Source organism: Hippopotamus amphibius, chromosome 7 (genome assembly GCF_030028045.1).
Source record: "Hippopotamus amphibius kiboko isolate mHipAmp2 chromosome 7, mHipAmp2.hap2, whole genome shotgun sequence".
Lineage (NCBI taxonomy): Eukaryota > Metazoa > Chordata > Mammalia > Artiodactyla > Hippopotamidae > Hippopotamus > Hippopotamus amphibius.
Genome location: NC_080192.1, coordinates 71,942,746 through 71,958,218, shown reverse-complemented (window position 1 = coordinate 71,958,218; position 15,473 = coordinate 71,942,746). Strand labels below are relative to the sequence as shown.

Sequence of the window (15,473 nt, the reverse complement as noted above, 5' to 3'; positions counted from 1 at the left end):
TCCTTCAATCTGTTGATATGATGTATCACGTTGATTGATTTGCATATATTGAAGAATCCTTGCATCCCAGGGATAAACCCCACTTGATCATGGTGTATGATTTTTTTAATGTGCTGTTGGAGTCTGTTAGCTAGTATTTTGTTGAGGATTTTTGCATCTATATTCATCAGTGATATTGGTCTGTAGTTTTCTTTTTTTGTGACATCTTTGCCTGGTTTTGGTATCAGGGTGGTGGTAGCCTCGTAGAATGAGTTTGGGAGTGTTCTGCCTTCTGCAATATTTTGGAAGAGTTTGAGAAGGGTAGGTGTTAACTCTTCTCGAAACATTTGATAGAATTTGCCCATGAACCCATCTGGCCCTGGGTTTTTGTTTGTTGGGAGATTTTTAATCACTGCCTCAATTTCCATACTTGTGATGGGTCTGTTCATGGTTTCTATTTCTTCCTGGTTCAGTCTTGGAAGATTGTATTTTTCTAAGAATATATCCATTTCTTCCAGGTTATCCAATTGATTGGCATATAGTTGCTTGTAGTAGTCTTTCATGATGTTTTGTATTTCTGAGGTGTCCGTTGTTACTTCTCCTTTTTCATCTCTAATTCTAATTTGCATCTTCTCCCTTTTTTTCTTGATGAGTCTGGCTAATGGTTTATCAATTTTGTTAATCTTCTCAAAGAACCAGCTTTTAGTTTTATTTATTTTTCTTTTGGTTTCTTTCCTTTCTTTCTCATTTATTTCTGCTCTGGTCTTTATGATATCTTTCCTTCTGCTCACTTTGGGGTTTCTTTGTTCTTCTTTCTCTAGTTGTTTTAGGTGTAAGGTTAGGTTGTTTATTCGATAATTTTCTTGTTTCTTAAGGTAGGACTGTAGTGCTATAAACTTCCCTTTTAGAACTGCTTTTGCTGCATCCCATAGGTTTTGGGTTGTTGTGTTTTCATTGTCATTTATTTCTAGATATTTTTTGATTTCCTCTTTGATTTCTTTAGTGATTCCTTGGTTGTTTAAGAGTGAATTGTTTAGCCTCCATGTGTTTGTATTTTTTGCAGTTTTTTTCCTGTAATTGATATCTAATCTCATGGCATTGTGGTCTGAGAAGATGCTTGATATGATTTCAATTTTCTTGAATTTGCCAAGGTTTGATCTGTGACCCAAGATGTGATCTATCCTGGAGAATGTTCTGTGTGCACTTGAGAAGAAAGTATAGTCTGTAGTTTTTGGATGGAATGTCCTATAAATATCAATTAAGTCGAGATGGTCTAATGTGTCATGTAAAGCTTGTGTGTCTTTATTTATTTTCTGTTTGGATGATCTGTCCATTGATGTAAGTGGGGTGTTCAAGTCTCCCACTATTATTGTGTTACTGTCGATGTCCCCTTTTAGAGCTGTTAGCATTTGCCTTATGTATTGAGGTGCTCCTCTATTGGGGGCATAGATATTTACCATTGTGATATGTTCTTCTTGAATGGATCCCTTGATCATTACGTAGTGTCCTTGCTTCTCTCTTTTAATAGTCTTTACTTTAAAGTCTAATTTGTCTGATATGAGTATTGCTACTCCAGCTTTCTTTTGACTTCCATTTGCATGGAATATCTTTTTCCATCCCTTTACTTTCAGTCTATATGTATCCCTTGGTCTGAAGTGGGTTTCTTGTAGGCAGCATATAGAAGGGTCTTGTTTTTGTATCCATTCAGCCTGTCTGTGTCTTTTGGTTGGAGCATTTAATCCATTTACATTTAAAGTGATTATTGACATGTGTGTTCCAATTACCATTTTCTTAATTGTTTTGGGTTTGTATTTGCAGGTGTTTTCCTTTTCTTGTGTTTCCTACTTAGAGAAGTTCCTTCAGCACTTGTTGTAAGGCTGGTTTGGTGGTGCTGAATTCTCTTAACTTTTGCTTGTCTGGAAAGCTTTTGATTTCTCCATCAAATCTGAATGAGATTCTTGCTGGGTAGAGTATTCTTGGCTGTAGGTTTCTCTCTTTCAGGACTTTCAGTATATCCTGCCAGTCCCTCCTGGCCTACAGAGTTTCTGTAGAAAGGTCAGCTGTTATCCTGATGGGTTTTCCCTTATATGTTGTTTGTTGCTTTTCTCTTGCTGCTTTTAATATTTTTTCTTTGTGTTTAATTGTCATTAGTTTGATTAATATGTGTCTTGGTGTATTTCTTCTTGGGTTTATTCTGTATGGGACTCTCTGTGCTTCTTGGACTTGGTTAATTATTTCCTTTCCCATGTTGGGGAAGTTTTCCACTATAACCTCTTCAAATATTTTCTCAGACCCTTTCTTGTTTTCTTCTTCTTCTGGGATGCCTATAATGCGAATGTTGGTACGCTTAATGTTATCACTGAGGTCTCTGAGACTGTCTTCTAGTCTTTTTATTCTTTTTTCTTTTTCCTGCTCTGTGGCGTTTATTTCCCCCATTCTATCTTCCAACTCACTTATTCTTTCTTCTGCCTCAGTCATTCTGCTGGTTATACCATCTAGAGTATTTTTAATTTCAGTTATTTTGTTATCCGTTGCTGTTTGTTTTTCTGAGTTCTTATGAACTGTTTCTTGTACTTTCTCTATTTTGTTATCAAGATTTTGTATCATTTTTACTATCATTACTCTAAATTCTTTTTCAGGCATTTTTCCTATTTCCTCTTCATTTATTTGGTCTTGTGGGTTTTTTTCCTGCTCCTTTGCCTGCATGGTGTTTCTTTGTTTCCTCATGGTTGTCCAAGCTTTTGGGGTTGCCTGTCCTGGTGATAGAGGTGTTTATAGAAGACTGTCCAAGCCTCAGATGAATGTCCAAGTATTGGATTAAATGAATATTAAGTCTAGGAAACACATACATATATAAGACACACAATTACTGAATCCGTTAGGACATAAGGCTCTAGAAACACCTGACAGAACCCCAGTGTGCTATCAGATATTCAAAGAGAAGCCCAACAGAAATTGACAACTGAAACAGAACAAATCAGAGACAAAAGCAAAAGCAAACAAACAAACAAATAACACCCTACACATACAAACATCAATCCAGGGAGATTTTGTAAGCTAGGATCAAATATAGAAAAGAGCTAGGGTACCACCAGAGAGAATGGAGATTCTCAGAATGTAGTTAGACAAGTGTACTAAGAACTAAGATAAAGACAAAAGCCTAATATTAAATACCAAGGCAGTGCATCATCTAGAGAACAGAGCAAGGAGTCTGAGCAGACCGATAGTGTTGCTTATAAGTATGTTAAGATAAAATAAACAAAATGGCTGGAAGAAAGGGGAACAGAAGAGCGTAATGTGGTTGGAAATATGCAAATAAAAAGAAAGAAATAGAAATGTATAAAAGATAGGGATGAAAGGAAAGTATGAGAGATATATTGTCCGTACTACCAAAAACTTAGCTAGATATAGAAGTATATAAAAAGGCAAAAAAAAAAAAAAAAGAATAAAAAATATCATTAAAAAATTATGTTATAAAACTTGTAGATCCCTTAGGGCTTAAGATCGTATTTAACAAAGAAAAAAAAAAAAAAAAAAAGAGAGAGAGAAAAAGAAGAAAAAAAAAAATCCAGAACTGATCCCAGAATGGACCAGTTCAATAGGTATTGATACTACTATTTCTGTTTCCTTAGCGTCTCAGCTGTAAGTGCCCTTCTCCTTGCCTTGGGGTTTTTTTGCGTTATTCTGTGACCAGCAGAGGTTCCTTTATTGTTCGTCTGTAAGCGTCGGTGTGTGGGGAGGGAGAGGGCACAATAGTGGCTCCTTCTCCTGGGAGTGAGTGAGCAGTGGCGCACTGTTGTTTCAGTCGGGCTTGGAGGTGCCTGTTGCAGAGGGACGCCGGTGGCTCAGGCGTAAACAGAAAGTCTTAGAGTTGGGCCTCTCTCGGGGTTTTTTTCTTTTTGATGCTGTTGTTTTTTTTTTTTTTTTCTCTCGGCAGCCTCCCTGCTGCTGGCGGTTGCAAGGGGTTTTAATCTAGCCCTGCCCGAGTGCCTGAGGGTGCTTGTTATCCCTGAGCGCTTTAGGTGGCCCGCAGGGCGTCTCTCCACTGCCTGTTGCAGAGGCGCAGAAAGAGAGGGAGAGGCTATGCGCGTGGCTCCTCCCCCCCGCCCGTGAGCCCACAGCCTCCAGCCGCCATCATGGCCGGGCAGCTCTCAGGGACGGGCACTCCTCTCCGCGGACCTCCTCCCTCCTGTCCTCTCGGTCCATCACCCTACCGGCAACAATGTTTCTCACCCTGAACCAGCTCTCCGGTTCCCACGCTCCCGCTCCTGGACCCTCCGTTCAGCTGCGGATCGATGTCTCGGTCCGGGAACGCTGAGCTGCGCTGAGGACCCTCCGTATGTTTCTCACTCCCTTCCGTCTGCCACAGCTCCACCGCTTCACCCTCTTTGAGCCCTTGTAGATGTCTCCCTACCGGCTATGTCGGGCTCCCCGCAGCCCTTTCTGGTGTCCGAGGCCGTCTGCTGGTGTTCAGCTGGTTCTCTGTGGGAATGACTGCGGCCTTCTGTGCATTGCCAATGCATCTGTGGAGAGGGATGCACTCCACGTCTCTCTACTTCGCCGCCACCTTTTTTCCCGGGGCTTATAATTTTTAATGGTATAATATGAAACAGAGGTTCCCAGGCCTGTTTCAATGAATGGACAAGCCTATCTTGGTTAGATAGGAACTGTTAGTGTGTAAAGAATGTGGAACAACCCTAACAGTTATGTTTCTCCATGGGCCTTCCTTCTCGCCCTTCAGGAACAGAACATAATGGATCTGTACCGCCAACCTGAGCCTGTGAAGCCCTTTCTCTTCTACTATGAACAGAGTGGCAGTACCTCCACCTTTGAGTCCGTGGCCTTTCCTGGCTGGTTCATCGCCTCCTGCTCCAATGGAGGCTGTCCTCTCATTATTACCCAAGAATTGGGGCAAGCCTACACCACTAACTTTGGGCTCACTGTACTTCAGCCTTAAGGTTGGTCTAGGGTTGGGGGTTGTTCTCCTCGCAGAGAATGTTGTCTTGGTTTCCTCCATTCTAGCTCTCCAAGTGCTTCTGAAGCACAACACTGTGAATCAACTATACTTTAATTAAAAAAGAAAGAAAGAAACAAGTTCTTCTGAGATGAATGCTGTTATACAAGCATTCAACAAGGGAAGGCAGAGTTGCCAGAATTACGTCCATTTTTTTTGGGGGGGGTTGGGGGGCATACAGGATCTTAGCTCCCTGACCAGGAATTGAATCCATGCTCCCTGCAGTAGAAGTGCAGAGTCCTAACCACTGGACTCCCAGAGAAGTCCCCTATGTGTTCAATTTTTGAAAGTACAAACCAGATTAAAAGGGGAGTAAGCAGTCAAGTCTTAGTGTAGAAGGAAGGAAGAATCTGTGGCTGGGCTGTTCACCCAAGGGTACCTTACTGGCCTCCGTACATCCATGCAATGACCTAACATCCATGCAACAGTGGGCCAAGCTATATGTGTTCTCCCAGGGGCTATATGTGCTCTCCCAGGGGCCATATGAAAAACAGTCCAGGGAAATTGAGGGTCTTTGCTATGGGCATGTAGCTAAATTATGACAACTTGACAAAAATAATAAAACTCTACTTAATATCCTTGCTAATGATACGTCAAATAATAAATAAAGGTGATGATTCTTTCATCTGGAGTCCAGATCTCTAGATTTTCAGACACATTGCTCCGTGGTGTTACATCAAGATCTTTTGACTCCTGGTGGGAAGAAGCAGACATGGAAGTTCCATAAAAGAAAAGACCACAAAGTAAGCTGAGCCCCTCCTGGCTGTGGTTTGTGTCTCAGTGAAGTTGTATGTTCTGCTGGTTTGAATGAAGAACTAGTGGTGTTTATGAAACTTTCACCTAAAGCATTATCATTGGATCTTATGGAGTGTTAAATTTGTGAAATAAAAATTTTGTCCTCTCAGTTTCTCTGTTATGAGTGGAATGACTTTAACGGGATTTCATGATCATAATATTGATTCCTTGCATTCATAAGGAGTTTTATTGTTCGTAAAGCACATTCCCATGAAGTCTCCCATTTCTAAGAAGAACCCAGTAGGATAGTTGGGGAAGGTGGTGTCTTCCTAAACTCAGGTTTCCCCCAGCCCCACTACTAGGGTGGGTGGTACAAAAAAGCATCATTAATAGAAATCGTACTTCATATTTCAGTGTGTAATGCTAGTGCACAGCTAACTGAAAAGCTCCCCCATCCCATCCCGGCAAGGATTTCTGAGAGTCTCCTGTGGGTCTTTTCCATAAACTCACAAGCCATAATCTGACATGGCTCCCATTTATCTAGAGCATATTTCTTACAAATTTGTCTTCTTCTACCTTTTTATGAAATAACATTTCTTTGCACATGTCAGTAAACTTCATTGTCTGCAATATGGTGATTTCTTTTTTTGTTTTTTTGGGTCGCATTGGGTCTTTGTTGCTGCACGTGGGCTTTCTCTAGTTGTGGCAAGTGGGGGCTACTTTTCATTGCGGGGCATGGGCTTCTCAGTGCAGTGGCTTCTCTTATTATGGAGCATGGGCTTTAGGTACACAGGCTTCAGTAGTTGCAGCACGTGGGTTCAGTAGTTGTGGCACAAGGACTCTAGAGCGCAGGCTCAGTAGTTGTGGTGCATGGGCTTATTTGCTCCGCAGCATGTGGGATCTTCCCGGAGCAGGGATCAAACCCATGTGTCCTGCACTGGCAGGTGTAACCACTGCTGCACCACCAGGGAATTCCCCAATATGGTGATTTTTAATCCATGTCGTCTTGTGATTTTTACTTTCTGTTATATTTTTACCTGTCCCAAGATTTGGAGAAAGATGTGGAGATACTATTTTTCCAAACACATTGATGACTTCCTGGGCCCCACAGGCATTGGCCCAACTCCCTCATCCCATCCTAATATCTTCCACCTTTCAGCATTTGAGTGGCCACATCAGTGTCCGGAATTAGATTTCTTCCTGGTGATAGATAGCACAGCAATCCCTGAGCTTTCCATATCTCATGGTTCCTACAAAAAGATAGACCTGTTTCTCCTCTGCCTTTCCTTATGTTGGTAATTTCCCTAGGGCTGTGGTGACCAAGACTCCTAAGAGACTGAAAGGAGCTCTATTAAGAATCATACTGGGGGAATTCCCTGGTGATTCAGTGGTTAGGACTCAGTGTTTTCACTGCTGGGGCCTGGGGTTGATCCCTGGTTGAGGGGAACTAAGATCCTGCAAGCCACATGGCACAGCCAAAAAAAAAAAAAAAAAGAATCACACTGAGATGAAGGACATAAACTGGTTGCTCTTGGACCAACTGGGGTGTATGGTCTCCTGGGTGCAAGGCTGGAACCCATGTCAGGCTCCCCAGGAACTCCCTCTCTACACACTGTACCCTGGTTGAGGAACCAGGGTGAGTCCGAGTGTCTTCAGGTATATCAGTTATCCAGCTGAAGGTGAAGCTCCCAGTCTTCTCTATCTGTTTGAGAAATTCTCCTGGGGTACTCTATTCCTGATATGGGTTAGGAGAGCAGCCTCTGACATTTCTCCATAAAGAGGGCAGGAACTTCACCCCTCACCTCAAGTGATGCCCCTACAAGGCAGCTCTCTCCCTTTCTCTCTTCCCAGTCTTCCTCTTATTCATAGGATACTCCATTCATTCCTTTGCTTATTTAACAAATTTTTATTAGTCCCAAAAGTGGACTAGACACTATTCCAGCCATTAAGGATGTAGTTAACGAGACAGACAAGTTCCTTGGTCCCACAGAGCTGGCCTTTTGGTGGTGAGGACAATACATGCATATGTATGTACATACACAGATAAGGTCACGCAGACATACATTTTATAAAGAAAATAATAGAGAAGAATTAGAAATCAGAGCATGAGTGAGGGGGCTCTTGGAGATAGGGCAGTCAGGGAAGACATCATTTAGAGGTTGGTTTTTTTGCAAACGCATAGAACTGTGGGGGTGGACCCCATAATGATCTGGGGAAGCCCATTCCTGCAGAGAAACAGAAGAGGCTCCCTACGAGGATGAGCTCTCTTGGTGGGAGAATTAGCAAGATCCCAGTGCAGCTAGAGCAGGCAGGATCGGAAGGGCAGGGATAGAAGTCATGTGGAGAGACAAGCAAGGGCGAGGTTATGTGTACTTGTGTGAACCATGGTGAGAGCTTTGTGACTGTGATGTGAAGTCATTGAAGAGTTCTGAGTAGGACATTGACATCTTTGATCTTGCTCACTGCTGGCTGGAAGTTGAACTCTAGGGAGGTAAGAACAGAAGCAGGGAGACCAGTTAGGGGCTACTGCAGTACTCCTAGGGAGAGAGTCAGTAGTGGATTTCACCACTGATGGGGTTCACAGAACAGAACCCTGATCAGTGCTTGTGAGTTATATGGAAGCAAATTTTGGCATAGAATGAATAGGGTTTTTTTTTGTTTTGTTTTGTTTTGTTTTTAACATTTAGGACTGACCAACAACATGGGTTTCAAGGGTAATGATTCCATTTCACCACCAGTGTTGAGGCTGTCTGATTCCTAATGCAGAGGTAGGAAGCCAGAAGACCTCTAAGTTTCCTCCCACTATGTGCGTCTCCTTCTTGGACACAGTGCAGTTTTTTAACATCCACCACCGAACACAAGGCCTCCTATGTGTCTCCATTAACACAAGGTGCAGGAGACCATGACCCAAAGGAAACACATCACATAGTGGTTAAGAACAGAAAGACTTGGGTTTTAACTTAGCTAAATTTCTTAGTAGCTATGTGACTTTGGGTAAGTTTTGTTATCTCTCAGGGACAGTTTTCTTCCATAGGAAATAAAGATGAAAGGCCCCTAAAGGGTTGTTGTGAGGATGAAAAGATGAATCAGGTAAATCTCCATCAGATACCGAATGAGCTCTCAGTATTGGTTATGAAAAACTCTGAAAGGAGGACTGTAAATTACCCCATATTAGATGTGAATGGGCCTGTGGCTCCCACAGTCAGTGAATCAAGAGAGCCACACCTCTGCCTCCAAAGCAGTCCAGAAGGAAGCTCTCCTCCTTCCTTCTCTCCTTCTTAACTCAGCATCTGGCCTTTTCTGTATTTCCTCATTGGTGTTTCCTGGCATTTACTCCTTTCTGGTTTCTCCAGGACCCCAGTCCAGCCACATCTGTGTTGCACCCAGTTACCCATTGAAGACTCACGGGACCTCTGTTCTGGACTAGCTTTCTTGCCAAAGTGGGCAAGCCCAGAGCCAGGAAATAACTCTTTCCTTGCTCATTTAAAGGCCTGGGAGTCCTGGGCAGCTTTACAGGGCTCTTGGATGCAGGTGGAGCTTTAACATTGGACTCAAGGACAAGAGCATCTCTTTGGACAAACGTAATTCCTGCTGCTCAGAAGCCATGTGTTGGGAGCCTTCTTTCGTTACTCTGTGTCCAGCCTTGAGGAGCCTCTGGAGGCTTTGGTCCAAGACACAGTGTGTCACAGGAGCTGGGACTGCTGCCAATGGTGCAGGTGGTGGTTTGCTTACTCCCTTTCTGGGGATGACCCTAGAATCAGGCACTGTGGGTCCTGAGGCAGTGAACAACTTGTTCTCATTGTGGGGTGTTTGTGGTCTTCTTGCAGAACTGTCTTGGGGCCCTAACTGGAAGTCCAGAGACAGATGTCCCCCAATAGTCAAAACACCTCATGGGGCCCATGGATGTTCTTGTGCAGGATCCTTAGAGATGCCTCTTTGGATGAGGGGTGGGGGTGACGGGAGTGAGAGAGACAGGGCAGCTGCCCATTATTTAGGATGCTAAAGCTTGAAGTCAGGAGATTTGGTGGCTCACCAGCTGTATGGAGGGCAAAATGGAGAAAGGCACACATTCTTCCTTCCTTCCTTCCTCTAAATCCAGAGACTCGCTGCACTAGAAGGTGCCTGAGCTGATGTGCCGGAACCTCCTAACAATCCCAGATGTGATGGATGGAGGGCATCCTAGGGCCACTGCAGCCTGGAGAGCCAGGACCACCCAGCCGTGACAGTGATGAGAGTTTCCATCTGGGGTTTTATGGCCCAGGAACATGCTTTTCCCATCCTTAGTCTCAAATGTGTATCTATTGATAACATAGGCTCTCAGGAAAGCTTTCTCAAAAAATTTTTTACACAGAATTCTGGGGTAGGGGAGAGAAATGGATAACATATTTTTCTTTCCCCTTCCCCCACAAGAACCATGGACCACAACCTCTGCACCATCTGATCTACCTTGTTCTCTTCATGGAAAGCCCTAAAGATCACCTGGAGTTTATACTTGAGTGTAAGTGGTGAATCACAAACCAGCTTGGGAATATTTCCATCTGCCCTCTGGGAAGACATAGGGTACAAGGGCCTCTATCATTTGTTCAAGCTGCAAATGTATCTGTTCTTGCTAAAATACTCGGATCACAAAACCTGCATTTGAAAATCTTATTGAGCTCTTTTCTTATGATGTATATTTAGAACTGCTTATTGATTTTGATAAAGAGAGTAAAGAAGAAACAAACAACACATTGGTGACTGATTTAAATATATTTGATTTTGTTACTACCCAGAGACTGTTAATCAAAGATAAGTCACTGATGACCCTAGAAAAAAAGGGTAAATCTTGAAAATCTCTTGGGACTATGAATGCATGGAACTCCTTTCAGATGCTTTGATTCACAAACCAGCTCCTGCCTTATTTCCCATTCCTTTCTCCTATAGTCACTCTTTGTCAGAGCAGTAAATCTACCCCTAGGAATTCAAAAGCATTTATTACCAGGATGCAATCGGAGTCCTGGAGTTTATAATAACCTCATGTGCATTTTGTGTTTTTCTGTCATCTGGCAGCAAAGGTAATTCCCAATTACCGTCTTATTCTTGATTCTCAGCAAATGGTGTGGGTCCTAAAAGGAAAGTCTTTAACAGCAGTTCCTTTTGGCAGCAATGTCAAACCTGGTGAGTGACAATCAAACCACTGTGTTGCCTCTTGAAGGGACATCAACTCCACTGGGGATGGGGCTGAGTTTGTGTGAGCCTGGGAACCAGCTTCTGGGAACTGGGAACCAGCTTGATGTCCCCAAGAAGGGCAAGAAAGAGCAAAATGGTTCCCTCACACAAAGGACACCCATACCCAGAAATGAGGGTGTGATGGATTGGCAGTTCTTCTTACCGAAAGAAAACGTCCTCAGTTAAGAAGGGATTATTCATTCAATTAGCAGCTGACCTTCTCCTTGGACTTTCTCGTTTTTAAATTTCAACTGTTGCTACCTCTGTCCTCGGATTTAAATTCCATCTTCCCATTTTCATACCTACACTTTTCTAATTTGCTGTCCTCTCGTCTAATAATGGGGGAATATTCCTTCCTCCCATCAATCCATCGCATGTCAATTATACCTCAATAAAGCTGAAAAAAGTCAATCCAAATCAGCTTCTTTCCTTTCTTGTTTGTTCCTTCGATGTTTGATTTAATTCCTCTCTTCCTGGCATATCCTGTCTTTATCTGTCTACTGAATTCTTTCTATCATTGAGAGATCTGCTCTGATATAACATTTCCAAGCCTAATACTAAAAACCTTCTCTGCATTTGCACATTTCATTTCTGCAACCATTCTATTCTCCTATATGGCTACCAAAATACTGCTCTGCATATAATCATAGTCATGGAAGAGTTATTTATTCAACTTGTCTCTATTTTCCCTCCTGTTCACACTTACACCAAACAATAAAACTTCTGAACTGTTCTTTGCCCACTCCCCCCCAGTTTCTCTTTCCAAGGTCACCAGACCCACTTCTCTGTCCTCACATTTGGTTCCTTAGCAGCAGTCAGCATAATTGATAACTCTTTCTTTCTTGAACACTCTCCATCTTCTCCTTTGATAAGGACATTCTCTGTAGTTCACTGGCTCCTCTTTTGCATTCTCCTTTCTGACTCCACTTTCTCTATAAAATATCCAAATGTTGGGGATTTTCAGCACTCAGTCTGCAGTCATCATACTACCCCTCTGAAGGGACTGAGAGCTGATCTCTTGGGTTGATGTTTTGCCTCTTCATCCTGGCATTTATGCTTCCAACCCAGATGTCTCCTCTGAAAATCCTACGCATGTCCTTTGATGTCCTCTCAGACATCTCTAACTACATCTGGCCCAAGTGGAACTGTGGATCTGACTCCTCAGAACTGTTCACAGACCCAGTCGACTCCATCTTCATTGGTGGCACTACCATCACCCTGTCTGCTGGAGCCAGAAATACAGGAAATACCTCTATTCCTCCTTTTCCTCAATCTCCATATAATCCATCATCAGAGACTGATGAGTCTATGTGCAAAACGTGCCTTATTTCTGAGGTAATGTCATCTTTCACCTGGACTACTGTATCACTTCCTCACTGCCCTTCCTCCCACTATACTTGTGTAGCCTCCCATCCAGCCATCACAAAGGATCAAGAGTGACCTTCTTACTGTGTTAATTGAAGAATATTGTTCCCATGTATTGGTGTTTTGGGGGTGGGAGGTGAGGGAAAGGGGGCAGTGGGGAGATCTCAGACACACCAGTCTCCTTTTAGAGACTTGAACTTACCAAGCTCTTTGCCATGTAAGGGTCTTTACATTTCCTTTCCCTGTCAACACTCCTCATCCAACCCCCTGCACCACCGTATTCCCATTTCTTTGTACACTAGCTTCCTCTTAGCTTTAAGGTCTTGGTCTGAGCTTCACTTCTGCAGAGAGATCTTTCTTGGTTTCTCTCTCTTAGTTTGGTCTCTCTCCTACTGTTCCAGGCCTTGGTCACTTTCCCCAAAGCGGTGTTGCCATTTATCGTGGTTCTGGTCATTTCTCTGCTTACATGATTTAGTCTCATTTTCCATGGCAACAATAATGACGTCTCTCTTGTTCTCAGCTAAATCTCCAGGGCCTTGTCTCGAGTGAACACTCTGATAAAGAAAGTTGAATGGATAAATTCCCTGTCCCCTGCCCAGAAGGATAGATGTAGAATACCCAGGCTCTTGGGAATCATCTACTAAATTAATTGGGAATTAAATTCAACTGATAGTGACAGAATATCTATCCAACTGGGACTTAAATACGATAGACGTTTCTTTCTTTCTCATGAAAAGGAAGCCTGAGAAGGCAGGCCGAGGCCAGTATGGTGCCTTCTTGATCCCACCAGAGTCCAAGGATTCTAGCATTCTGCTTTACCAACTTCAAGGTCACCTCTACCTCATCTAAGTATGAAGACACAAGGTATAAGAAAAAAAGTTCCTCCCAGCCAAGTCAACTACTTTTAGAGAACATTTTTAGAAATCTCACACCACAGTTCCACTCCTATCACATGGGCTACAACTTAAAGCATATGGTTAAAGTTAGCTGTAAGTGTGGTGGGAAATTTGTTTTTATTTTGGGGAGGTAATGTGCCCTGGTGACAGCTGGAGTTCCGATATTAAGGAAGAAAAAGGAAATGGGTTTCAGACAATGATGAAGGGTCTCTGACACGTGGCTAGTGGGGGGAGCCTTCTGGGGGGAAGTCCCAGCTGCTTAGCAACCCCCCTGGCAGGAGGACTAACTGAGTGTCAGACCAGAAGGACTGGCCTCTCCACTGCTTGGGGCCTGGCACCTATTTCCATTTTCCCTCTGTTTCCGGTCACTGTTACCTTAATAGAATGTACAGACACGGACTTCTACAATAAAGGAAACAGTACTCCGTATTACCTGGGAATCAAGGACCAAAATCTCTGTCTCTGCTGCACAGAAATCCAGGGCCAGACTACTTTGGCGCTTAAGGTGAGTGGTTGTACAGCTAATGAGAGAAGTACAATGAGATGAAATTTCAATTTCGTTTACTATGTTACTGAATAAAAGTAATAGGTTTATGATCCTGGAGGACATGGGGTTGGGGGGGCAGGGGGTGAAGGGGAAGCTGTGATGAAGTGAGAGAGTAGCACAGACATATTTACACTACCAACTGTAAAATAGATAGCTAGTGGGAAGTTGCTCTATTAACAAAGGGAGATCAACTTGATGATGGGTGATGCCTTAGAAGGCCAGGACAGGGAGGGTGGGAGGGAATTGCAGGAGGGAGGGGATATGGGGATATATGTATAAATACAGCTGATTCACTTTGGTGTACCTCAAAAGCTGGTACAAGAGTGTAAAGCAATTATATCCCAATAAAGAACTTAAAAAAAATAAAAATAAAACTCAGAATTTAAAAATTGAAAAAAAATTCAATTAACCAAATAATAGACTTTACTTTTCAAATCTAATCGAGATTTTATCTTATTATTTAGATTTTTGGTTTAGATAAATGAAATGATTAGTTTAGTAAATTACTATGCTCATATGTTTGTATAGAAACACAGAAAATATTTGCAATAATAAGATGATCCCACATTATTGTTATTTTAGTGGTTGCTTTATGGTTTATACTATCCGTCCTTAATTTACCAGCCTACCTTCAAGTAGATAACATACTTCCATTTGTTTCTCCTAGACTTAATGCTATTTCTTATCATCCATTTTATTAATACCTATGTTATAATCTGACATTAAAATTTTTAAATAAATAAATAAATTTTAAATAAATTTAAATAAGTAAATTTAAATCTTAAGTTAAAAATCTTGTATATTTATAAATGTAGTTACAATTTTCAGTGTTTTTCATTTCTTGGGAATATCCACATTCCCACATGGGTACCCTTTCATTTCTGTGTGTGTATGAAGAGATCTTTACTTCACCTTTATTTTTGGAAAATATCTTTGCTAGTTATAAGTATACAACTGTAAAAATATAGTTGACAGTTTTTCTTTTAATACTTCAAATATGTTGCTCTCTTGCCTTCTCATTTGCATTCTTTCTGACACAAGAAAATCTGCTGTCATCCTTATTATTGTTTCTAGGTATGTAACATATCTTTTCTCCTCTGGCTGCATTTAAGATTTTCTCACTATCACTGTTTTTTTCTGAAACTTAATTATGATGTTCCTGGTGTAGTTTTCTTTATGTTTTATGTGCATGGGTTCATTGGATTTGTGGGTTCATAGCTTTCATCAAATTTGGAAAACAGTTCGCCATTATTTTTTTACATATATATTTTTGTCCCTCCTTGTTAGTAGGAACAGGTATTGTTCCCACTAATCTTTCAGAATGTTTTAATCTCCAGTCTTGGTTAGGTTCCTCACCTACACGCACTCATCAGCACTCTGGTGACTATGCAATGGGGACCCCCTCTGGATCTTCTGGATTCTTTTTCTATACAGCCCTTCCCTACTCTATTTTATGATCTCTAACTACCTTTATCTGCATGGACTGAAAAATTCCATCTTCTCTACTCAGAAAGAATGCAGGGCCCTGCCTGGGTTTCTCCTCCAAAGCTGGGATAATTATTGAGTCACCTCATTTGTTTCCTCTCAGGGATCACTGTCCTTCACTAGCTGATGTTCAGTGTTTTAAAACTATTGTTTCATAGATTTTGTTCTTTTTTTTTTTTTTAAGTTGATTCAGGTGGGAAGTTAAATTTGGTTTTTGTTACACCATCTTGCTGGAAGCAGAACT

The 15,473-nt window shown here is 42.0% G+C and overlaps 1 protein-coding gene across 4 annotated transcripts in view; it reads left to right on the top strand.

Annotated features, from left to right (window-relative positions):
* Positions 1 to 5,880, top strand: part of LOC130857317 (interleukin-36 alpha-like) — a 49,795-nt gene extending 43,915 nt beyond the window's left edge. For 3 of the 4 annotated variants that reach the window (XM_057742870.1, XM_057742869.1, XM_057742872.1), the window contains one exon: positions 4,721 to 5,880. In XM_057742870.1, coding sequence (XP_057598853.1) covers positions 4,721 to 4,936 — 216 coding nt within the window. In that variant the 3' untranslated portion in view covers positions 4,937 to 5,880. The remainder of the gene's footprint in view (positions 1 to 4,720) is intronic. The other variant, XM_057742871.1, reaches the window with a different exon arrangement.
* The last annotated feature ends 9,593 nt before the right edge of the window (positions 5,881 to 15,473 follow it).